The 26,961-nt window shown below is 42.8% G+C and overlaps 1 protein-coding gene across 1 annotated transcript; it reads right to left on the reverse strand.

Annotated features, from left to right (window-relative positions):
• Nucleotides 1-3,969: 3,969 nt before the first annotated feature.
• Nucleotides 3,970-26,587, reverse strand: si:ch211-1e14.1 (UPF0606 protein KIAA1549). The gene is made up of 20 exons (XM_068739602.1): nt 26,422-26,587; nt 19,202-21,298; nt 18,939-19,027; nt 18,484-18,643; nt 18,268-18,398; nt 17,196-17,388; nt 16,974-17,033; nt 16,729-16,874; nt 13,960-14,137; nt 12,224-12,408; nt 10,027-10,250; nt 9,331-9,440; nt 8,004-8,194; nt 7,185-7,414; nt 6,901-7,045; nt 6,493-6,816; nt 5,280-5,323; nt 4,947-5,095; nt 4,530-4,684; nt 3,970-4,170 (listed from the first exon to the last, which is right to left on the reverse strand). Exons 1-20 carry the CDS (start codon nt 26,585-26,587, stop codon nt 3,970-3,972), a joined length of 5,178 nt encoding a protein of 1,725 aa, XP_068595703.1.
• Nucleotides 26,588-26,961: the final 374 nt, after the last annotated feature.

A 26,961-nucleotide genomic window follows, 5' to 3' on the forward strand; every position in this document is an offset into this window, starting at 1 on the left:
GGCATCCGAGGTGTACACACACACACACACACACACACACCCTCAACTCGACTGCATCAGACGAAGTCACCCCTAATCACACGTATCCTGGGTACACTAATAAACTGCGTGGAAAGACTCTTCCTATTGTCTGCTTGAATTCCTGGGATGGGATCATTACAGCTGCTGCCATACAGACACACACACACGAACAAACACACACATACCTACACACACGCACACACACACGCGCTCTCTTTCTGACAGTGAAAGGCAATCTGACAAGTCTACTCACATATTCTCAATCATGTGCCGGGTTCAGTGAAAAGGTAGACGTCCTCTTTTGCTCACCTGTCAAAGGTGTGCTCCACACTTGTCCTCCTTCAACTTGTCTCTCCGTCTTTCGCTGGCAGACTAACAAGCAGGACTCCTGGAAGACACAGAGAGAGAACTGCAGTGTTGGAACTCAGTCAGTATGCTCACGCTTGGATCTGCTCTGCCTCCCGCCTCCCACCCTCCCTCATAGTTTTCTCCAAGGTCGGCGGGTTGAACTGCTTGTTTGACTCCTCCCTTAGTGGACAGTTGCTTCCCTCCTCATACCTACTCCCATTCCTCCAACTGGCCGGACACCCGGCCAGTAATTACCGCCGTGATCCAGATTAACTCATGGGTGTGCTCTTGTTGTGGGGGGCTGGCTAGACACAGCTTGTTGAGGAAAGATGGGATCACTGTGTGTGTGTGTGTGAGAGAGAGAGAGAGAGAGAGAGAGAGACCAGGGGCAGAGAAAGACACCCGGCTTACATGATTAGAACAAAAATGCATCTGCTAGGATTTAGATAAAGGAAATGCAGCCTGGAAATGTATTAACAGTCAAGATCAGAGGGAAAGGGGACGTCGCCAGAGCAGGAAGTGATCAAATGAATCATCAACAATTCTCTTTGACATCTGATATCAGGCCGTTTCCAGTTCAGGTCTACATACATATAATGTGTGTGTGTGTGTGTGTGTGTCTCTGTTTCACACTTACTGAGTCGTGCACACCCCTCATTGTGAGGTGAGCTCAGGTGCTTTGCAAGCCACTTAGCTGCAGATCCCGTGATGAGATTAGAGGGGAGAAGTATCTGATGGGATGAGACAGAACTCGATACATGAGCAGGAAGTACTTCAACACAAAAGGATGTGTACAATGAGTCCAGCAGAACTGGTGGATGTGGACACGGACTGGCATCAGTGGGGGCTACAGCTGATGCAGTTCACAGTAACACTGGAAATGTACATGTGATGCACACACTGGTTTGCAGTGATATCGGATGTTACTTCTGATTATAGACCCATTACACGTGAGAAGAATGATTGATCAATAGAGTCAGCCAATCGGCTATTTGGGCAGATCTGTTTTCAGAGACTCTTAGAAATATCCTTGTTTACAAATGACATCATCCGGAGAAGAGAGTAAAGTCCTGACTGGAAACAGGCTTCAGTTAGTTTTCATGTATTGTAGCGACATCATCTGGTCATTTGTGGTAACTGCACCTTCAGCACTGATCTTGACGTCAGATTGAGTTGTGATGATGCAAATGTGTGTGTTTTTTAAATTCATCTCCTTGTTATATAAACATTTGCAACTCAAAAGAATAAGTCGATGTTCACATTTAGGATGGAGTTTAATGACAACAATGGAATCGCTACATCTACTGATGTAATGGTGAAATATTTGTTTCTGTTTCACTTACAGTGTCAACACAATGAAGCATAGCCAGAGTTACAATAATGAACATAAAATATCAAGCTATGTTGAGTGGAAACTTCCAAATACAAATACACATATGTGTTTCAAGAATTTTAAATGTGCATGAGAAAAGACACTCATAACGAACACAATAATTAAGCATGCAATCAATCAATCACTCAATCACACATAAAGTTGGGCCAGCCAACAGATCATTGTGAAGAACACAGAAATAGATAAGGAAAAAAAAAAGATAAAGACAATAAAATACAAAAAAAACCCAATGTGTGGGCTGTTGTTACAGTACAGAACCAGTGGAGGGAGGCATACAAAGTGAGATTGATTTGTATAATAAAGCAGAAAAGGAAATAACTGAAAAACAAAACAAAAGATGAACCCAAAAACACTCAACAATGAAGCATCAGTCATAATGCCATACAAAAGCAGGTATTTTCTAGTACAAACTATTGTTGTAACTGAAGTTGCTGTCTTGGATTAGACAGAATGAAAGGCAATAAAAGATGACACAGAGAAACACTTAATGTACTTAATCTGATCGAGTTCAAAAGGCACATCGCATTCGAAAGATAAAAGGATGGGAAACATCTGTAGAATTATTCTGCCAAAGAGCTGGTGTTTTTATAGTCCAACATATTTAACACTTGTACACACTGCAAAACATCTTCAAACCCTGCTCTCCATCATGTCTATTATTACTATCAGGCCTCAAAACTTCACGACATGTCATGAGAGGCGTAAAAAAAAAAAAAAAAGTCAACCTAGAACAATTTCCAACCAGTACAATCATTGAGAGACGTTTCTGGTGAGCAGAAGAAGACAATTAATTGACTGGCTGAAGTAAAAAATGAATGACATATAATGGAGTACAAGATTTAAATTCCTGTGTTGACATAAAAAATACTGCATCAGACTGAGATGGCCGTTCAACACACGCTCCATACGTATTCATGAACGGCAACAGTTTTTCCACATGATCTATCTAAGGAATCTCTTCTGGACTGACCTGAGGCGTACCAAGAAGTCTGCTTCGAAGTACAGCCAAATAGCAAGTACATACACAATGCTCCCAATTCTCAAATGATTCACTTATTATTTGCGACACATTTGCACCGCCGTGTCTAAAACCGGTGACTTAATGTCCGTAGAGCAGTTTGTGAGCTACTTACCAAAAACACAAATGCAGAGGAGCACATGTTGTCCTTCAAAAACATGTGCTGAGCCAAAAGAAGCTTCTCTGACAATGACAAACGCTGTGTCATTGCCGCAAATACAAGATGAACAGGTAGTTTTATTCATGTTACCAGTCTGTATAGGCGGCCCATCGCGACTAATGTTTTAACCCTTTAATTCCGAGCGTCTCGTATTTGATACACTTGACTTTTCAGGATTTTGAGACTTCTAACTGAAAAACCTGAGGTGTACAATCAGACACCCGGATCTGCATTTCCCATGCAAAAGATTTCACGATTTAGCAAATATTATACAAATTCAGGCACGTATAATCAAATTGATGTTAATTATGATTATAATTTCTTTTTTTACAAATTACAATTATTTCATGGTTCAGGCATTTAAAGGGTTAAGTTGTTTGCTGGCTATTGGCTCTCATTTCACTTTGGGGGGTTTTACAGTGGTTTGGGGCCAGGTTAGCAACATCACCGGGTCAAGGCACAGCGTGGCTCATCAGGGCAGAAGCAGGAAGCTACAGATCTTGATCAGGATGCACACAATACCTGCATGGCAGTTAAAATAATGCTGAAATGAAATCTGAAATGAAATGTGTCTCTTGTGATGTTGCCTCTGGTTAGTTGAGGCAGCATCAAAATGAAGACGCAACACAGAACGTAGCAAGATCTCAAAAAAAAGGTCCAGGGTGTGGAACTTATGCAGCGACCACAACTTGGCAGGATCCTTCCCGGAACCACAACCAAGTGCAGGACCGACGCGTGGCTGAAGCGTGTCCATGTAATCTCATTTTAAAAGGTCCATCATCTACCGTTCATAAAGTTCCTCCTTTCATGACACCGTCTCTGGCGTGACGGGCTGCGGCTGATTAGTCTCGGTTGTAGCGACCCTCTGGTTCCAGGCTGGTAGAAATCTCTGTTAGGCACCTCTTCACTTCCGTTTAGCAGGACTATAAATGCTGTACACCCTGGGGGGGGGCTTCCATAGGAAGCAGTGTCGACTTGGGCGGGGTCAGTGGCGTGACTGGGTAGAGCTACAGACCAGAGGTCAGGGCTTCAGCTATGGTAACTGGGTACAGCTGCCTGTTTCTGGGAGAGACGCAACAGCTCCTCCCTGATGGCCTTGATCAGGGAGGCCGAGGAGTGAGTAGGAGGAGGAGCTGTGTTTAGGGGCGGGGGGGCTGATAGATAGCCCACCTCTGGGCGGTCTAGGTGTAAAGGAGGCGCCGAGGATTCTCTGTTTCCGCTTCGGGTCATCTGGAAGACAAAGAAGGACGAATAATCAGGAGCCAACAGAGCAGGCTGGACAGAGAGGCAGACAGATGGACGGACAGACGGACAGGACCGGATTAGATTAGATTATTGTGCTTGTCATTCTTTTCAGGTGTGAATGAATGTACCTTTTACGGTACATGCGAGTTCACATAAGCAGCAGAGAAATCAGACATATCAGGTTTTTGGTTCTTTAGATGAGATTATTGATGATTTTTTGAATTTTTGAGAGGTTTGCTGATAATTAAGTGATAATATAATCTTTTTTTACACTCATTTGATTTGAGTTTTAATGGATAGCAGATTTGGTCTTTCTTCTTAAAATGAACGTATAAAGCACTCACTGGCTCTTTCTCAGGCTCCGTTCTGCAGAAGTTTTCTTCATGGTAGTGGTTCCAGCCAAGGCCCCCGTTGGGGCCCGGAGCGGCCCTGACGCCTGCTGGGTAACCATTCATCCGGTTGGACAATCCCACCTGGGTAAGATGATGGAGCTCGGCACCTACGCACACACACACACACACACACACACACACACACACACACACATTTGTAGCTATTGTGCCAGACACTATCCTCAGCAGCACGATTCTTATACATTGATGCAGCAACTAGTCTAAAAAAAATGCTGTTGTATTTGGTGGTGATATGAAATTAACAGCAGGACACCCCCCCCCCACACACACTAAGATACTAAATGTTAATTGTCTTTTTGTGTGAAAATGTTTGGTACACGAGGTTCTGAGGGCAGTTTCTGCCGGTACCTGCCGTTCCCCCTACTGGTCTCGGCCTGGCAGACGGGGGCATCTCACCGGTGTAGAGAACATTGCCGCCGTAGAGGCTGTCTGGCTGGAGATGCTCACATTGCCCTGCTGTTTCACCTGGCGGCAGGTAGCTCGAGCCGAGGCCCCGCCTGAAACAGGAGGAAACGCGTTTTCATGAAATGTGACATTTCACTAGAACCACCGAAAGGAAAACTGCCACCAGGCAAAGTGGTGGAAATTAGGCCGGACTGATCACTAGGAAATCCTTCAGGTGTAGGAAGGAGACAAACATGTAAACATGAACGCTCACCTTTGATCAGCTGTTATACTAACCTTGGAATCAGGCCTTGGGTAGAAGGAGGAGGCTCACTGAACCGCTGGGGCTAACAAGAGAAGACACTTTTATTTCTTATGAAAGCAAAGAATAGATCGCAAAGAACAAAAATGACTGATTGAACCTTGACCTGGATGTCTGAGAACCTACACAGATGAAGAATGGATGTCTGTCATCTCACAGTGTACCTTTTACAGCGTATTAAAGTATTAAACCTGCAAAAGCAGCGTATCGATTCATGTTTGCTGGTAGCTGTAAATCCTAGAAGGTTAAATCTGAAGCAACTGGACTTCTGTTTGGAGTTAAAAGATTATTTGTTTTTTTAAGATTGCAATTTTAAGGGTTACCATGACCTGGATGAATGAGAATCTACGCCAACATAGCTGTAAAATGCATTAAAGTAAAACGATGATGAAGAAAAAAAAAACCTCAACAGGGATGAAAGTAGAATAAAGTGATAATCCAGCTATTGTCAAGATAAGAATATACTGGTCCCAGTTTTAGTACTCTACGACATAGCCATTAATAAATACTGATGATTTCAGATGATAAAATACAGAATGGTCTGTCAACTCTTTATGTTTAAGTCCATGAGCAGCTTCAACCTTGATGTAGATTTAGCTCAGTACTGCAGCTAAAGATACATCATCATTTCTAGCTTGTCTCTTAGAGTTTCCTCAATACTGTGAAATGTAATAAATATAAGTTATAAAATGGACTCCAGTGCTAAACTGTCAACAAAAATAAACACAAAAGCAAGCAAAGAGCTCATTATTCAGAGACGCGATACGCCCTGTGTGTTAAGCCAGCCTGTGCTGATCAAGCTTATGTAGGCTACATTACTGTACACTCTTAGGTACTGTAGACAGCTGACAGTGCTTGCAAAGGTCGCAGCTCCATAGGAGTGACAGATGGAGGAATGCTTAACTGATTAGTTAAGAAGACATGATTAAACTAGAAGCTATCAGCTTCATGCTGGAAATGAGCAGGAAAAACCTTGAGAAGGTCAATTGTGTCAATTTGCTGCTCTGTTGTTACAAATGCTCATATTGTCTTCGTTTTCTTTGCATATTTTTCGAAATGATCCCCACATACACATACAAAAGTGATTGAAAACACTAGAGTGGAATTTTTTTACGAGTGTCATTTTTTTCCAAGGTCAATCCCACAGAGGATTCTCCTGCATTCAAAAGCAGCAGGTTGGCTACTTACCCCAGGAAAAGGGCCCAGAGCTGCGTACGAGGAGCCCCAAGCTCTCGGGCTGCGGCCCAGCGGGCTGCAAGCAGGAAGGTCGGAGTTCACTCCTGGGAGAGTGATCCCTGCCGAGCTGCCCGGAGACGTGGGAGAAACTAGAGAGAAAGCGTCATCCAGCAGGGAGTGCATCTGCTGCCGCGCCTCCTCAATGGTAGGCTGTGGGGGCATGTAAGGGGGTGGGGGAGGGGCCTGGCCTGGAGGAGAGCAACCAGGACCCAGGAAGACATCGTCCGCGGGGGAGGGGCTTCGTTGAGGGGATCCTTGGCCTTGGTCAGGATCCGACTGGAATAAACGGAACATGTTTAGACGGATTCAGCCGCTATGGAGTTTATGGGCGGTTGCACAGATGTCTCCTGCGCTACTCACCACGTAGGCCACGTTGTTGACACCGGGACACTTTCTGTACGCAGCATCACTTTCCTCTGTGATGAGGTGGTCTTTGTCTGCTTCTATCATGCCTCCATTCAGCTGCTCCTTCATCCTCTGCTTGGGAGAGCGCCTCCCCCGTCCACTGAGCGTAGAAGGAGAAATGTCAAGTAGTTATTTATGGAGTATTTGATTGTATTTATATGATTACATTAAGTATATGTTTTCAGCCCCACACATCCAACACATGCGTAGTGACTCGGGCTCAGAACACAATTCCTAACCTTTTCTTACATCCCATGAAGATGGAGGCCATCTGGGCATCTGGGTCCAGGATCTTATCGATCTGGAGCTGCGCTTTCTGATAGATGCGGTCCTGGTCCTTCGTATCTGTGAGGCTTCCCGTTATGTCATCCATGGCAGGGAAGTCATAGTGGCCCTTTCTCTTAGCACGCAGACGTATCTTGTTACGGTGGTGCTCAATCTCCGACTTGTGCCTGAGTGCTACTTGAATCTGAGGAGACAGCGTTCCTAAAAATCGGCACAGTCTGGACGGACAGTCGAGGAGACGAGACACAGCAACACTTGTCTCACCTTCTCCATTGACCACCGAGCGAAACATTGAAAAGCCCTCTTTTGAGCTCGTGTTTAGTGGGACTGCTTGGGGTTACTATTGCTAACTAGAGCGGTGACCATGGAAGATGAAAACAAGCATGAGATACTCAGGACCTTGTCAGCTGGACAGAAGTTATTTAAGTCATCCCTGTTAATTTAATATCTGAAAGTTAAGATAAAAACAAACAACTATGCAGAGAATGTGTACATAAAGCTTTGTGAAAAAACATAACATTTTTGCATTATTTCCAAAAGATCTGAGAAACATCCCACTCAAAGAATGAACAGAAATTCAATTTGTAACCACAGAAACAAATAAGTAGAAACAATATACGCCCCTAAATAGCTAAATGCAACACTTCAGCACTTATATTTCAAAAGAATTTAAAGTTATAGTCAAACAAAATATGACGGATAGATGGAATAACTCCCATGTCCTCATCCTGACTTTATTTGTGGTGAAGGGTTTAAAAAAAAGTTTGGCAAACCTCTTTGTTGATCTGATTGTTGTCAGCCAGTTTGATGGGGGGGCTGTGTACGGGCGGGACAGCCATTGGCTGCATGGCGATCAGCTGAATTTTGTTGGGTAGTCTCCTGCTTGCATCCACGGCACGAGACATCCGGTCTACATGTTCAAAGATGGAGGCGGAGGACAGCTGCTCGTTCACGGGAGGAGGGCCTGAGGAAGGCAGCAGGAGAGAGAGAGAGAGAGAGAGAGAGACAGCTCAGAGCTCTGCAATGTCTGAATGCTGATGACTTGAACTACGGAATGGAGCACAGCCATCTACTGACAATCACGTACGTTTTAAATCTAAATGACATGACTACTGTACACTGTACTTCAAATCTGACTCACAATAGAAAATATGGAATTAATGTTTTCTAGTAGCGCTATGAAAAGCTGATCATTTCAAACAATGGCTTGGCCGTTGTTTGTGAAGCTGTGACTGACGGCACAGCAGACAGCGACGGGTGGGAGGAACAAACAACAGAAACAGACAGACAGCTGCCGGAGGTCGAGCCTGACGTCTACGGAGACGGGGAGACGGTGAACGCTTACCGATTCTATTCTTGCCTGAAAACCACAACAGAGAAGAAAATACTTTTAATGAACTGAAGGAGAACAAATAAAAGCACAGAAGACTGAAGTGGCTACTCTATGTAGAAAATGAGGTCTCGCTATTGCGAAATCTGGAGAGAAATAAAGGGGAGGAGCAACCTGGGAGGGGGAAAAACAACTTTGAATGAAGGATACATTTCTAGATAATAAAAGCTTCCCCACTGAAGTTCAGTAATCACAGGCAAGAAGGGAAGGAGTAACGTCCGATGAGAAGAAAACGCAGGGATCAAAAGCAGGCTGAAGAGCGGAAGACAGATGGTACATTCCATAATGTGGAGCGTTCCTCTCTTACACAACCTCCTTGTAAACGCTGCGGCGGTGAATATACAATCCCAGGCAGACAGTTATCAATAAGAAAACAGGCCCTTCCCGTGTGGCTGACGTTGCAGGCTTGAGTATATCAACACGATTAAGTCTATTTTTTTCCCCTCCTATTTTCTACTTTCTCGTCTGTCTGGACTTCTTTTGACCACCCACTTCCTACACTGCGTTTCTTTTTTGCCATCACTATTCCTCTCTGTAATCTCTAGTTTGTTTTGATTATTCACTTTCTCCACCTCTTCAGCCTCCCTTGCCCTCAGTCTGGCCGTCTTGAGCTGGTCCGCCTCTTCATTTCCCTCCTCTACTAGTCTCTCTCGCGGTTGAAGAGCGTTGCCAAGGCCACTTGCCATTTAAAACATTGATGGGGACCTTGCGGGTCTGCTTGCTGTTGCTGGGCGTGGCGTGGGCTCTCAGGTTCTCCTCGGATAATTCCCGCTCACTGGAGTGGTCACTTATCACGGAGTCCCCATCAGAAGGTGAGATCCTATCCGGAAAAGCCACACATAAATAATAGAAGCCAATGAACACACAAACATGCTGAAAAGTAATGTCTAAACAAAAAAAATGTATTCAGTAATAAATAAATAAAATGATTTTCAAGAGAGAGAAAATCTGGGAGGAATATGTGAACGTTATTCTAATGAAATAAGAATGGCACAGACAGACTGGCCGGCTGAAGATCCTTCACCGTCTAGAACATAAATATTTGAGCTGAGGATCTGTCTGAAGCGATTTGTCTGCTTGACTGTCTCTCCCAAATGAGGTGAGGAAAAACAAAACCCACACCGGTGAGGGGCCACAAATGTAACTTGAAATAAATATCTTAACGTCTATATCAGCAAAACGACTTTGTTAGGAAGAGGGTGGGTTTTCTAAAACAGGTTCCACAGTAGAATAAAGAAACATGGCCAGAAACTAGCGGTAAGCACTTTCATCTAACAATAATGAAATCAACTGTCGAAGCATAACCTCATGTAGTTTGCAATGTTCTCATTTTTGCTTATTTAAAACAATTCATCATGAACAATTTCTCATATTTCTGCCTAGTGCTGTGACGGAGCGGCGCCGACCTCTCTCGCCTTCTCGTGCCGCGGGATGGTTTGGTGGAGGAGCCTATGGGTGTGGGGATCTGCCCATTCTCAGAAGGAGCGAGGCCATCTTTAGCAGACATGGGAGGGGGTCCAGGGCCGAGCCCTGCCCCGGCGGACTCCTGAATCACCGCGACTTCATCCTTACTCTGCTGGCCGAGGTGAAGTTTGGCAAAGTCGAATCCTTTCACGCTGGGAGCCTGCAACTGATGAGAATGGATGGGCGGAGGAGAATGGAAGTGAGCAGGAGAAAAAAAAGGTTGAGAGAAATAAGGAGTGGAAAGAAAGGCAGACATCGCAGGCAGCAGAGGGGCTGCCGTTATACAACATGCACAACAATGTAAATATTAGATGGCAGAGAGATACAGCAGTGTTTATCAGCTTTCAGTAAAATCATATTATTACTTTAATCTGCGATTTAAACCACAAGATACATACAAGTCCAGACTGCGACTCGTTTATGAGCAGCGCTGAAAAGCCCCCCCCCCCCCCCCAACCAAGAGCTGTGAGTGAACACACACACGAGTGTCGTTGAATGGGAACGGATTCATGAAAGATGAAGCTGAAATAGTTAAAGCATCTTCAGCATAATTAACACTGAAGCTGAATAAAAAGAAAACACACAGGTACTGTTATTTCCAACATATTACTCGCATCATACTCATTAAACAGAAAAGTGGGGAATTGCAGCAAATCATTTGTACGGGGGCATTTGTATTGCGCCGCTAGAGGTGAAATTCTTGGACCGGCGCAAGACGGACGAAAGCGAAAGCATTTGCCAAGAATGTTTTCTTGAATGCTGTCCATGAAATGTCCAGATAGCGTTTACTCACAACCACGTGAAGCAGGGTCCTAATTTCTAACGCTAAAAAGCACCGTCAAGTATATCGTCTGAACAATATACCTCCTTCTTGGCTCTCCGCTCTTTATTTAACTATTTCTTCATGTCTTCTGTTTACATTCCTCTTTTTTTTGCTCCAAAGTCTTCATCGCTCTTCTGGTTTAGAACCCTCTCTCTTTTTAAAGCCTTATAGGCTTTATCTTTGTCCACATCTTCCTCCTCACTGTTCATCCTGCGTTTGGGTTGAGCTACTGGCCTCTCTATAAAGCTTTAATCTGTATGTGAAAGCTCTAGACTATTAATTATTGACTAGTTTCTACTGGACAACAATCAAGCAAAAACACACATAAACGAAGCCACAGCTACATCCTCTATAGACGAAACACAGCTTTGTACCTTCCCTCTTTTAACCTCCTTCTCCTCTTCCTCCTCCTCCTCCTCCTCCTCCTCCTCCTCCTCATACACATCTTCTTCCTCATACTCCCCTTCACTAAAATCTAGCTCTCTTTTAGTTGGAGGGCATGTCTGAAGAAAGGAAGTCGCTGATTCTCCGAGTGAGGACGTCGACTGAGGGAGAGGGAGCGACGTTAAGCAGAGAGGGATCGTACAATCCGAGTGTAGAGGGTTTAGTTCAACCAAAAAAAGAAAGACATGAAGGGAAATGAAAGCCAGACATAACCATAATGATCAACTGGGAAGACAGAAAGATAAAAAAAAATAAAAACCCCAAGCAGCTGAGGAAGAGTACTGACAGCGTGTCATAGAGCTAAATAAATAAAATTGCATTACATATGATGAACATGTGACTACAGCAAACTCACTCAAGCATTTCAGGTATCGCAATAACTGCGCACTAATATTCAGTGTAATATGCATAATCCTCTCGGTAAACTGGACCCTGGCCGTACCTTCCAAGAGAGACATCAAAGAGCAAAATACGTCATTTAAGTTTTGGAGGAAATGAGCCGTAAAGATAGAGGTAAAACATGAAAGAACATCAGTTCAACCATACGCAGTTATTATTTTTTTGAATTATTCATCTCCAAAAAGACAGATGGCCCTGCTGCTAGAAAAACCTTTGTACGTGTAATAGGCTGATTACCGGTAAAGCTCTATGCAATGAAATATAAAAAGACACATTTTCATCTCCCCTGAAGTCAGATGAGAAAAGACTCTTCTCTGCAATTGCATATTTCTGATGTCATAGAACACCAACTCTGGAAACATACTGAAATACACTTTTTCTTCCAGTTGGCTAATTTTTTTCAATCCAAAGACCCCATTTTTAAAATGAGCTGTGCATCTACAATGAGTGTTAATGCCCCGGCAGGACTCTACCTTCTGGCGCTGCTGGATAGAGGTCATAGCATCTGGCTGGAACTCCAACTTGTCTGTCCGACACAGTTTCCAGTACAGGATGGAAATGATGAGGACGACCACGAGGAGGGGGATCACCACTCCAATGACGATCCACACGTTGCTGTTCTCAGCATCAGGTGGTGAAGATGGCACCTTCTCTACAGCTGCAGAAACGTTTTCAGTTGAGCTGCGAACTGAGCCACACAGTATAATTTGTGAATGTTGCTCAATATTTCAAGTATATCCCCTTATTGTGCTACTCTTACTGTACTTTCGTCTTGTCCCGTGAGGGGTCGCCACAGCAAATCAATGTTCTCCACTTCACCCTGTCCTTTGCATCATCCTCCAGCCACTCTCATGTCCTCCCTCACTACGTCCATGTATCTTCACCTAAGTCATCCTATATCCTTGTTCCATCCTCAGCATCCTTCTACCGATATAGTCCCTGTCTCTCCTCTGGACATGTCCACAACCATCAATGTCTGGTCTCTCTGACCTTGTCTCCAAAACGTCTAACCTTCACTGTCCCTCTTATTGCCTCATTTCTAATCCTGTCCAACCTGGTCACTCCCAACGACAACCTCAGCATCTTCATCTCCGCCACTTCTAGCTCCGCCTCCTGTCTTTTCCTCCGAGCCACTGTCTCTGAGCCGTCCATCATGGCTGGCCTCACCACTGTCTTGTAGACCTTTCCCTTCATCCTTTCTGACACTCTCCCATCACAGAGCACACCTGATACGTTCCTCCACCCGTTCCACACAATTCTTCACTTCCTATTCCACATTCTCCATCACTATGCTCTGTTGACCCGAGTTACCTGAAGTCCTCAACCTTCTTTCCGTCTATTCCTTGTAACTTCACTGTCCCCTCCTGGAATCTTCTCATTTACACACATATTATCCCATTATTGTGCATATTCACAAAAAGAAGGCCGAGCTATCCATGGTGTGTTTACTATTAATTAAGACTCATTTCAACCTCTGGGGAAATAGAAAACGTGAATGCAGTCAGCACACACAGAACTCCCCAGTGGGGGGGGGGGGGGGGGGGGCTCTAATTAGGCCATTGTTTCTTGTTTAGATTCTTAATGAGGACGACAAGCTTTTGGTAAAATGTCAACAGCAGGAAGTAATTGGCTCAAATGTGTCTGTAAACACACAAAGGGAACACACTGTGCCAGGCGTTGGCTTGCGTCATTAAAAAAAAAGAACAAGAATGATTTATTTCTGTATTCCTTTGTGCTAAAACTTACTTAGCTGAACACATGCATACACAACAACTAACAAATCAATATGATCAGATCCAACAATATGGCAGCAGTCACTGCTTATGAGCCTTCAATTCAATTGTCATGAGCAGTTGTCCTCCTGCAGCCAAGACAATCTCTACTTCCTACTTTTTCATGGCCCTCGTTTCACTGAATAAAATAAATATATCAATAACCTCAAGATGTTTCCCTAATCCCTAAATACTTTTAATCTCCAAACTGCTGTGAAAATGTGTTGCCGATGCAATCTTTTAGCTTCAGGTGAGAAGAACAACATATCGACAAGCCCCAAAATCTCATCTGAATAAGAATGACATCACATTATGCCAAAATTACAGTATTCTTGCAGAATTACATCATCCTATCATTCTTGCAGAGTACTGTAATTCATGCAATCGTGGGCATTTAGATAGAATCTCTCCAAGTCAGGGATTAACGTCATTCTTACGCTGTGCCAAAATTCCTTGGACACGATATCCCAAGATGATGGCAGCCCTTTGAACATCCATGCTGTTGAGTAGGTGGGCTGCCTGATCCGCAGGCATCCTCTGACCACTGGGATCCTCCACAAAGTAGACAACCTCTAAGGGATGGTCCGCACCCACAAGCCGGCTGGCACTCACAACCTGGGAGCAGAAAGCAGACATGTAATCACAGAAAGATCCAATAACTGTTTTATTAAGGCAACTTTAATCCATTGCTATTCAATAATTGTCTGCATTAAACTACTACAGTAAGAATATTTACTTGCATGAAAAAAGATATAGAAACAGATTTTGCCAACATCCAAGATATCTTGCAAGCGAAATTAAAGCCACTGCTCAATATTCGGCTGGCTGTCTTACATTTAAACAGAGCAATTAGCTAACTGTTAGACGCTTGTCTCGTGCTTTACTGGACATTTAAACAGCTATTTATCTGTTTGATTGATGGAAGTTAATGCATTAATGAAGACATGAATCATCGCTGACTTCCTGTGAATGCAGAAACGACAGTTCAGGCACAAGCATGAAACGTGAAAGAACCCCACTTATCTGATTTGATTGTTTAAAATATTGACAATTGTTTTATGAAAACATTTGGGTATATTGTCAAACTCTTTTTATTATCTTTTCACATGACCAATATTGTGTAATCATCTACAAAAAAAAAAAAACAGCTCTGCAAACTGAAATACAATACAATCATGATATATTGATTATTATATTTTCATTAACTTTTTCGTAGTTATACACATAGTCTCATATCTCTCTCTGTGTGTGTCTGGGTGCCCTGAGGCACAGCAGAATCTACTGTCTGCATTGCTGGAAAGAGTAAAGCACAAGTCATGCTTGGGTTAACACAGAAAAACGGCTGGCGGTCCTTCATTCGGTGTTTAATCCGGTCCCTGTGTGGTTATTAGAGTGGAAAGACGGCAGCATGAATATTATTACACAACCTAAACCCAACTCTCTCTTTCATCCATCTAGGCAGACTTAAAAGGTATATTCATCGGTGGCAATGTAACACTGATTCTGCTGTGATAGGCTAGACTATAGGGCATCGGCTTGAGAATTGTGTGCATGTGTGTGCGTTTGTCTTTGTGTGTGTGTGTGTGTGTAATAGAATGAGACAAAAGACTCTTCAGAAAATCAGATGCTGAGTCTGTTACATTCAACACACACAAAGACGACTCCTTGAAATATAAAAACGAGAAGATCTGAAAGAGCATCGCAAATTACATCATCCTATCATGAATGGAAGGAATGATGAAGCTTCTTATTGTAACACGTTTCATATTTTTTGCTAAAAACTCCTTTTGAGTGAAGCTAAGATTTAAGATCTAATATTGTGAAAAAGACACTGAGAGTATGCACCTTTACTTTCCTAAACTCCTCCATGTTTTTTTTTAATAGACAAAAAGAATGAGGAGGCTACTTATTGTTAGATTTACCACTCTGACAGAATTCCTCTGCGCTCTCACTGGTGTCGCATCGAACATCTCTCGTTTCCCTCGTCTGTCGTAACAAATCTCTTTCAGCGTTTTCATAATATTTGAGTGTTTTGTTCCAAATCACTTGCCCATGCGCTCTCTCCCTCAATACAATCTGTCACAAAACGAGACAAACTCTTGATCGTGCCAAATGCGGGACACAGACTGAGACAGAATCACTTAATAATTGATTTGCTCTGAGCGGCTCTGTAGCTCACATCAAGTAACAGGACCAGGAGTAATGGGGAAGAGGAGAAAGAACAAGGACTCATTAGGTTGTGGTCTTTGAGTGGCTTACCCCGAGCTGAATAAGATGCTGTTGCTATGGAGACAGACCCCTACCCTGTCCCCTTTGAGATGAGCAGAGCAGGTGCGGAGCGAGCCCACAAAAGCTAGAGCCTGATTAGTAAAGCAGTTAGGCTTTCAGGAGCTGTAAACACTGCAACACTCAAATAAAGAAGCCTCAGTACTCGGGGAAGGTAGTCAGAGACCAAATGCATCAGGGAATGATGGCATTAGAATTTAAGCTTTGACAATAACACAATTCCGTACTTAACAAACGTGTTTTTAAAGTGCAATGAAAGTTTTAATGCGTATCCATCCATCTTTGACCGCTTTATACCGGGTCGAGGGTCGTGCTGGAGCCTATCCCAGCAGTCTACAGGGGTTAGGCGGGGTACACCCTGGACAAGCCGCCAGTTCATCGCAGGGCCACACAGAGACAGACGATCATTCACACACACACTCACACCTATGGCCAATTTAGTGTAAGCAATTCACCTAAGCTGCATGTTTTTGATGGTGGGAGGAAGCCTTCGAACCCGGAGAAAACATGCGCAGACACGAGGAGAACATGCAAACTCCTCAGAAAGGAGTTGGATTGAAACCTGCGGCCTTCTTGCTGTGAAGCAACAGCGCTAATTAACGCGCCACCATGCTGCTTGGAATTAAACTAGCAGTCATAATTTCACTTTATGTTTTAATAAAACACTTGCACCGCTACCACTTTATTAAAACGTATTTCAAAGCAGAAAAAAAGGGTTATCTGTGAAGTGAGAGAAGATGGACTTTTAATTTATTCTGATTAATTTAAAACAAAGGCGACAACTGCAGCAGCAAAGGGTTCAAAGAGAAATTCTGCTCAACTTCTATTTCATATATGAAAAGAAAGATTTTGCACTCTAACATTTATCTTATCCGAAGGTAATGGAGCAAATGGAATAAATCTATACATGGCTGCAGTACCTGAACGCTATTGTTGCCTATGGTGGTGGCTCTCTTAACACGTCTGGCCGGTCCCGTGGCCTCCCCGAGCAACATGGCCACCCGACGTTCCATGTTGGCCTGGAAGGTCCTCTCACCCACTTTCTGGTCCAGCACACCCAGAAGCACTATGGACACACACACACACACACACACAACAGGGAAAAGGCTCTCAAACAAAGCATCTTTTAAACATGGCAGGATCAGTGACCCACACACACACACACCTGTTCGAAGCCACGAGGAACGAAGCAACTGGGTGGTGTTCAACTCTGGATAGTGAAAAGCTGTTGGAAGAAAAAAATGCAAAAGGATGTTTAAGCAGAGTAATGATTCATTTCATTTCATCGCTGGCGATCAAAAGAAGGCACAACAGCTATTTGAGTAAAGGCGACGCATAAGGAAGTCAAACTATCTCAAATATAAAGAGGCGATTTTGCGGTACTCACGCTCAGCAAGCTGCAGCACAGGAAAGCCCATGTAATAGCTGAATTCCACCATTGTGAGCGTCATCAGAGCATTGCTGACCTCTGACCCCGTCAGGTAACCCTTTGAACCCCGTATCGTAAAGGTGATGTCCACCGGAAGCCTGACTAGCGGTTGCTCCTGATATTTAGGAGCAGCCATGGTGATGTTTATAATCTAAAAGATGAATGAACAGATGTGTACCATTCAGCAGACAATGATTTTTGCATTTTGCCATTGGTGTAGTTTCTGGTTGTCATTGCTTTCAGTGATTGGAAATGCAGACTAGGCCAGTCGCTTCGTAGTTGATTATAATACATTTCCATGCCGTAAAAATGCATTACATGCATTTAATATGTATCCTGACTTCAAAGCTATAATTCAGGCATCAGTGTAATGGGATTACACAAGCCTAGAACTAAACACGCTTTATTAACCAAGGGTAAGCTTCTTAAATACTCGACTACCAGAGCATAAATTCCTTCAAGTAAAAACGCTCAAAGGGATGGCTGAATGGATAAATGGACAGACCGAGCATCAAACTGTCTCTTCTGTCAAGACGAGTCATTTATGTCTTACAGCGATCAGTAATTATAATAAAATGGCTTTGTTGGACTCCACAGGAAGCGAGTTCAACCTCTATTCATTGACTTAAGTAGAAATGCTACAGCAACTCTGATGATGATACTGAATAGAAACATTTCAAATCTAAGTTGACCTAAGCCGCAGCAATCATTGCCATCGTTCACTAAAGAAGTAAATGGAGGTGTTCGGGGGGCCGGCCCCATCAGCAGACAAACTACTGGTCTTTTTCTATGGAATGACAACAACAGAAACAAAACAAAATGTTACTTTTTTGGTACGGACAGAAACTTTATCCTTCAACAGTGGTCAGCTATTCTGGGAGACAAAGGCTATTAGATAAAAATAGATTAGCTATACTAGGAAACCTCAGGCTTATTGACACCAGGCCATACAGCTTTAAGGGAAATGCCCAAGTGAAATTCACCCAATGGAAACACTGCATGCAAGGTTACTCGTGCTTCTCGCACTCACGTGCACCGTGAAGTTGGTTGACTCCTTGGAGCGTCTACACACTTCTGCAAAGGCCCTGGTCAAACCTCTCTCAATGCTCTCACTGAAGTTGCAAAACCGCACATCTATGTTACTTGGAACAAACTGCAGCACTGAGTGGAGAGAAAGTTTAAAAACTAAGAAGGTGAAGACAAAAATAATTAAAATGTTGTCAACGCTTGTTGAAAAGTGATTTACCTGTGTGGATTTGATGTTTACGGTCTGGTGCTATCCAGTTGGTAGACACAGAGAGGAAGCGGCGATCAGACCGTCGTAGAGCATTGATGACAGATATGGCTGTGTAAACAACTGGACCAGACACCGCCCGAAACACAAACTTCGGTGGGGGGTCGACAACCTTCACAGACGAACCATACACATCAATCATTAGCTTAATTCATTTGCAGTTAAGTCACAAATCATTTTAAGAGGTCATCAGGATCATTAAATTACCAATCCTCTAGCTTCATTCATTGATTCATTAATTTTCTTCTGCTTTTTCCGCTTTGCGGGTCACAGGAGTTACTGGAGCCTATCGCAGCTTGCTATGGGTAAGAGGTGGGGTACACCCCGAATGCGTCGCCAGCACATTAACTTTTAACTAAATAATACAATGGCAATGCATAACAATAATCCTGTTGAGATAAACTAACCTGCAGCTCCACTGACTTGTTGAATTCGCCTTTAAGTATGTCTCTCAGTTGAGATTTGGCAAATCCAACAGTTGCCCCTGGAAGAAAACCTTCAGAAGAAAGCATTTTACTGATATATATATAGTCATATTCCATTGTAAAAAATAAAAATAATTCAAATGACAGTTTTCAGCCCTAATTTGCACACATTTGGTACATCAATCATTTACAGTATATATAAAAGTATTCATTATAATCTAAAGATACCTAGATGTCAAGCTCACCAATTTTTACGAGATAAGCAGGCCTGTCATGGGTGCAGAGGTACCGTCTTGATGTTGTTGCTGCACTTGTGGTCATTCCGTTGGTGGTCGAGATCATGTTGACACTAGTTGAGGCTTCAGTGACGGCACTAGCTCCAGTTGTGATTGTGTGTACATCAGTAACACTATTATCTTCACCGCTAGTTGGAATTAAGCTCATTGTGGCGGGGATGCCAACCCCATCTTCAGTCACCCGCTGATCACTCATCCCGTCTGGGAGGACCACAGTAACATTAGACATGGGCTCAGTTGAAATTGAGCTGACGCTGAGCATTATTTCAGTTGTAATACTAGAATTTTGGAATGTGAAAGCTGTTGTGCCATCAGTGATGTTGGCGGGGGTTTCCGTGGGAACTGGGGAGAAGGTCACAGTTGCAGATAAATCAGCAGTAGTGTCTATGGTACCTTGTGAAAATGACGCTGTAACAAACCAATGGACATCGGTCAAGGAGGAAGAAAACATTGCGTCATCTGGCAGCAGAGGCGTGGCAATGGGTTGCGTAGCGTCTGTTAAAGTGGTACTGGCAATTCCAAAGCGTCGTGTTGCTACAGGCAAATCCGTGGCCGACAGAAGACCATTCAAGGAAGTGGGAAGAGGATCAGAGATATCGGTTGGGACAATGGAAGGATACAAAAGAGGCTCAGAGACACTGAGCGGAGGACTCTCCTCTGTAGTTGCTAGTGTATTTGATTCATCATGAGGCTCAAACCCAGAGAGGTCTTTGGTGAAGCTGCTGGTGGGTTGGATATCTGTAGCAATGGTGGACATCACAGTAACGTTTCCTCCGAGTTCAGCCCCGATGGCCGAAATGTTATCTTTGCTCAACTGAGTGGTGTAATATTCCAAGCTGTTCATGTCAGGTAAGAGCACGTTAGTGGGATGAACTGTGAGGGAATCAGGCCAATCTATGTCCGATACGTTGGGAATATCACTGTTAGCTGTTGGGTCAGAATCCAGTGTATTGGGAATGGTGGAGGAAATAGAGGACGGATCAATCGATCTCAGTTGACCAATGGTGGTGTATGTTGTCAAAGGACTAACAGAAAGTGAGACGTGGACAGGATACATGGATGACGGTGATATAGCCACCCTGAAAGGAAAAGATGTATCATAACTTTCTGTATAGTCTTCTAGATCATAGGAGTCAGAGGGTACCTTGGTGACCAAATAGTAGTCATCTCCCTCTGAATTTAAGAATGACATTGTCTCCAAGTAGTCCCCTGACCCCAACTCAAAATCCATGGTGTTGGTGGGGTATATGTCCTCTGTATAAACCTCAGTGCGGTCCGATAAAGGTGATGTGTAATGGGGGGCAATGAAAGGCACACTGTAGCCAGGGGCCAGAGTCTTATCTGCATGAGGTAGCATGTTCACGGCATGGGATGGTTTGCTACCCACTAAGTAATCACTGGTAGTGCTCAGCTTGTTCACATCCAGAATATCAATGTAAGGTTTATCTGTTGGAGGGTCAGTGAAGGACATTTTAAGGGGCTTAAGAGACTGACCAGAAAGCGAGGCAAGCCTCCGCTCCGGTGCGCTACCCTGCTGCTTGCTGAAAGTAGTTTTCTGCTCGGAATTTAGACCGAGCTGAGATGATTTTGACCTTAAAAAAGTAGAGGGACTTGATGATGCTATTGATATATTTAATTGAGACTGCAGCTGGGATCTTAAAGACATTGTAGTGGTAAAATAAGATTGCTGGGCAGAGGCTGTGTTGGCTACTTTCAAATTGGTGGAATTCTTTTCTAATGCTTTCAAATGGGGACTACCGGTAGATATCAACTGAGGTTTTGAAGGACTTAATGATGGAATGGAACTTGGACGTGTTGTCTCTGCAAGGAGATGACTTGAATATTTGGAATTTTCAGAGGCAACATATCCCCCCATGATACTAGCTTCATGGCTTGGCTCAGATAAAGTTTTTTGGACACGAGGTGAGTCGAGGCTCGCAAAAGTAGTATGAGTTGAAACTGGCAAGGCTGATGCTGATGATTTTCTTGAACTCTGAACATCTCCAAGAAATTCCATGGGGTACTGTGTGAGAAACCGAGATTCATCTGCAGAAAGAGAAAAAAAGAGTAAAAGAATGAGATGAAATAGTTTATAATTAGATGATGAAGATATTAATAACTGAATCATGTTATTTCATTTCCTTATAAATCTGCCTAACAATATACCTCTGAGAGCATGAATATATATTTTTCTAAATAATTCCTGAATGTAGTTGCTCAACAATGGTTTTGTTGCTGGAGGACTTTTCCGTGTGGAGTTTGCATGCCCTGCCCATGTCTGTGTCAGTTTCCAGTCTCTTCCCGAGCAATACTAGTGAATTGGCGACTCTAACTTGCCGATAGACAGGAGTGTGCGTGTGACCGGTTGTTTTTCTTTCATGTGGCCCTGTGATAAACTGGAGACTGCAGGGAGTGCGAGTCTGGTTCCCCACGACCCGGATAAGCGGAAGACGACGAGACAAGACAAGATTTGCTTCCTTACTTCCTGTTTTGAATTACAGCAAAGTCATATGCCGACATACGTAACATACATCGACTGTATGCATGCTCCAAAATGATTGAATGGTAGTTCTTGGATGGCCTTTTCTTTTTACAAATTCATTCTGCTGGGATCATCCCACATTCATTTTATGGTACCTGACATTCGACTCTAATGTCAGGTACCATAAAATGAATGTGGGATCACTTTCGGCTTATCAGGAAGGAGCTATCTTTTTTATGCACAACACTGAAATCATTAAGAATGAAATCAAACCAGCACAAACTAGAAATGGTACAGGTGGTTAATGTTAAAGAGAGACACATTCCTTTTCATGTTATTAAGATGTTTGAGAAGTTCATCGATTACAGAAGATGATCAGGATCTGACATATTTTAGAAGAAGGGGAATAAAATATTTTTTAAGTAGCGGTAGCGGAATAATACATACTTGAAAATAGCTGCAAATCAACTGAGGGAAAGGACTACATTTAAAACGAGAAGCAAAAAACAGACCACTTAAAAAAAGGATTGACATAAAACAAGAAGAACACAGGCCTCATCCCTTCCTACAAGAAGTCTGTCTCTGGTTAGACCCAATAGTAAACCCCCAACTTGATCATGACCTAAACTGGTATATTAAGCAAATCAACATACTCCTTCCTATAACAGAGACGAGTGGAAAAAGAAAAAAGAGCCATCATTTTCTCCTCTAAAGCCACACGGCTCCTCCTCTGCTGTGACGTGCTTCAATCCCCCGAGGATGAATCACACAGCTGGGAAGACACACATTTTGGGCAAACCAGATAATGATCTTAATCAGGACGAGGAGGATCCAGTCTCCCTTTCTATATACAGTCTCATAGAGGGCTGTTTTATCTGGTGAAAAAAAAATAATGTTATAGAATTTGGTGTGCGGCACTCTAGACATAATAATGATCGTAATACACAAATGTGTTTTTGGTTCTCCATTCGCTGAAACCAACTGATCATCTCAGTTTTCTGATTTGCTGTAAACATTGTTTTAAATACAGCAAAACATGGAGGCCATCTCTGTAGTCCTGCTACATGAATCACGACCCCAAAATACCATCTCATCCCAGAATGCCGCTGTAGCAATTCTGGCATTTATTGTCACATTTTAAACTAGTTGACAGTAAAATCTCCAATCAATAACTGCACAAATGATGATGACAAAGGACAGGGTGAAGTGGAGAAGGTTGATTTGCTGTAACAACCACTCAGGGGACAAGCCAAAAGTACAGAAGTAGTAAACCATTACATATAAAATCCAATATAAACATGCTAAACTATAAGTATAAGTATATATAACTATAACTATAATATATTTGCACAAAGTCCTCATTGTTGGTTTTAATCAAACAGACATGGTCTTAATAAGAGATGGGTAATCTTTGGTAATGTCAGGGTTCGGTGTGGAAGACAGCTGCCAGACGCCGACACTGGATCGTACGGGTTTGATGTTACAGGGACCAGAACCTGACAAAGGCCTTCAAGACGAAGCAGCAATGACACCTGTCCCAGAAACACAAGCATGTCACACTCAGCTGGTAAGTTATTGCTGGTTCCTTGGACCTTTAAAGACCAGGTCACCAGTGTGGAAATGTCAAGTGCTCACCTCATATAAAATAAGTATTACATTATGTCTTCTCACTCCCACTATCATTCACAATTACTCTTCGCTCTGGAGTACAGTATGTGACTCATTTCCACAATGGATCATTATTTCATTGTCAATTAAAATCCATTACTGGAAGAAGATCAGGCTGTTAATTGTATTAGCAACAAACAAACTGTAGGTCTTGGTTAGCCTCATACATGTGGCTGAAGTTATGAAATGAGGTCGTGCTTCCTCATAAAGAAGTTCTCTTGTAATAGAAAGAAATGAAATGTCATGTTATGGGCTCGTCAAACAGTGAAAGTTTATAGAATGTACTTATTAATTATTAATTACATGAAAAACCCGAAGCTAATGAGCTTCAATGTCTGTTCATAAGAATTTAACACTCGCCATTTGTTCTGATGAATAGTGCACATATAGTACACGAGTATCACCAAATATTCACCTGACCAATTTACCAAGTATTTTAATGCTGTAAACTAATTTATTTCTGGGCTACAAATAGTTACTAAATAATTACTAAAGTCTGCATGATGGGGAAATGCAGATTTTACAATCATATTTAATTGTCTACAAAATGCTGCTGAACTTATATAAAATGTCAAACTAGATGCCACCACTGCTGTATATGTGAATATGTACACGCCATCATGGAAAAATACATATATAAAACCTGAAACTCCAATTCCAGAGCACTCTACTGATATTTTGTTCAATAAGATCCTTGCATGCAAATAGTAACAATAATAATAATACTAATACTTAACAATTGCTTAATTTGAAAAGAAAAGAAAAAGACAGAAGACAAGGCCTTTTGGTTTTAGTGCTAGCTAAATAAAACCCCACACATGGTTCTGTTTTCAGCTGAGCCCTTTGCGTGACTGTCTCTTTTCAGCTGGCAGGAGCCGGGTATGCTGTGCTGACACTTGGTTTATCAGAGAAGTATTTAACCCTCCTGTTATCCTTGGGGTTAAAAAGTAATAGTTAACTTTTTTTTGTTTTACTTTCTATTTCAGGACTTCCTAATTTGATGAATATAATTGATTAAGCATAAAATAATTAGCATGATATTTTTTTCACTGTGCTGAACACACATTCCACGCTCCGGCATTCCTCTGGGGTCAATTTGACCCTAAGCTGTTATCTCTCTCTCTCTCTCTCTCTGTGTGTGTGTGTGTGTGTGTGCGCACACTCTCACATGAGCCCCTCTTTTGTTTGCTGCCGCAGACTGTGCTGATTTTGATAGTTATTATATAGTGTCTTAGTTCAAGGTTCTCAAGTATAAAGTAACACGATAGATCTGATATTTTACAAGACATAATAAAAAATAAGAAAAGCCTCCACTATAAGTACACGACAGTACCCGCATTCTGGATCTGATCCGGATGAAAAAAGTGGTTAATAAAAGAACCACAACAGACACACAAAAACACAGTGGTGCTCAGAATCCATGTGATAGGAGCGTGTCAGCGAGGATGAAGGGAAATGTCTACAAGACAGTGGTGAGGCCAGCCACGATGGACGGCTTAGAGACGGTGGCTCTGAGGAAAAGACAGGAGGCGGAGCTAGAAGTGGCGGAGATGAAGATGCTGAGGTTCTCCTTGGGAGTGACCAGGTTGGACAGGATTAGAAATGAGGGACAATAAGAGGGACAGTGAAGGTTAGACGTTTTGGAGATAAGGTCAGAGAGGCCAGACTTTGATGGTTTTGGACATGTCCAGAGGAGAGACAGGGACTATATCGGTAGAAGGATGCTGAGGATGGAACAAGGATAGAGGATGACTTAGGTGAAGATACATGGACGTAGTGAGGGAGGACATGAGAGTGGCTGGAGGACGATGCAAAGGACAGGGTGAAGTGGAGAAGGTTGATTTGCTGTGGGAACCCCTGGCAGGACAAACCTTGACCAGCACAACCAAAGAGTACTGGGAAGGGCCAGTCAGCAGAAGGACCGGGTCAGCCACAGGGCATCTTCCTGGTCAAGCTGCAGGCCTGGCAAGAAGTAAAGTACCCAACTGTTTGGCTCCTGATAGGTTCTACTCATTGATCTACAAATGGCGCACAGCGCTCATAAATAATGAATGGCCACATTGTCATCACACACAGATCGCATTTCACACGGCATCGGGCTACACTGGTCGGACTTTGCTGACCTGAACCCGCCAGCCACTGCACTGCAGAGGCCAATGAAGCGAAACTGAAACGCCACTTCACGATATTACATACAGAGTCTATAATTCCACGCTAACTGAGAGGATCTTGGGTGTAGATGGAAGTATTTATTTGACAGAAATTGGAACAAAAGCAAGCAAAGAGGAAGTGGTTGTGATGTTTGGAACAATTATCTGTAGGTCACCACGCTTTATTTGATGTAGAAGCGTACATTTGCATTTTGTTTAAAATCATATCTGAAACACTGATTCATTTTTTTAAATTAACAGGCCCTTGTTCCCTGTAGTTGAAATTCATTTGGTCAAATATGCAATCGATGTATCAATACCAGCCACATATTGGAAATTTCTCAACACAAATTTGTTATGATTAGTTCTAAACTAGGACTAAAACGCAGAAATTGTGAAAGTGTGACAAAAAGTTAATAATAAAAAATACAGTTAAATAAACTAAGGAGGAGCCAAAAATGTCACTGAAGGCCAAAAGACAAATCCATAGGCCAAAACAAAAACCCAAAAGGAAAGCTCTTCAAGATGCTGCATTTCGCTAAGATTGATCATCAAAAAGAAAGAGCAAACGTCAAGTAAAATAAGCATCTTTGTTTGGGTTGAATACATCAAACAGAGTTAAACCATCCCTGATAAACTTCAGCCAATATCTCCCAACAAGCCCCTTCTAGCTTTAGGGCAGCCATTTACTGCTGATCTAAATGCAAATCAATCAATCCGATGTCAACTTCAACTCTACACACAGTGTGCTAATAAATAAAAAGCAAGTTCACACCAAACATAGTATAATATGTTGATCAGTTACATAACACAAGGTTCACATTATGTCAATCGTGTCATGTGAGCCAGAGGACCAGTTGCTCTCTTACCTGCAACAGGTGAGTCAGCTGCGATCGCCATTGCCAACATTGTCATCCCAAGAAACACCGCAGGCTGGCGGTGGCCGCGCACACGAGCCTCGCCCACCGACATCAATCCGACAGAGGAGACGAAACCGGCCATGGCATAGGGTGGAGTAGGGTCAAGGCATTTCATCCAGGTTTGAAGAGAAGATTCATTCCAGCAAGACAATCCGGTTCAGGATATTTCAGGCGTCCCTGGTCTGGTCTCCTTATTTTAATGGTCGTCCTTCCATGTGTAAATGCTCTGTTGAAAACAACAAAGCAACAGAACAAGTCTATTTATTATTACTACCTAATCACTGCTCAAATAATCAGGATTATTCATCACAAATCCCCGCATTTGCTTTATCGCTACTGTTAGAAACAAAGAGTATATGTTCATGTTTACATTCCCAGACCACACAATAATGACCTGGATAAGAAATAAGAAAAAGAAGATTGCTACCATGAATCTTCTTTAAAAAATAATAATACATATTTACATTTATCATTATGTTGTTAAACCGA

This window comes from Brachionichthys hirsutus, chromosome 5 (assembly GCF_040956055.1).
Source record: "Brachionichthys hirsutus isolate HB-005 chromosome 5, CSIRO-AGI_Bhir_v1, whole genome shotgun sequence".
Classification (NCBI taxonomy): Eukaryota; Metazoa; Chordata; class Actinopteri; order Lophiiformes; family Brachionichthyidae; genus Brachionichthys; species Brachionichthys hirsutus.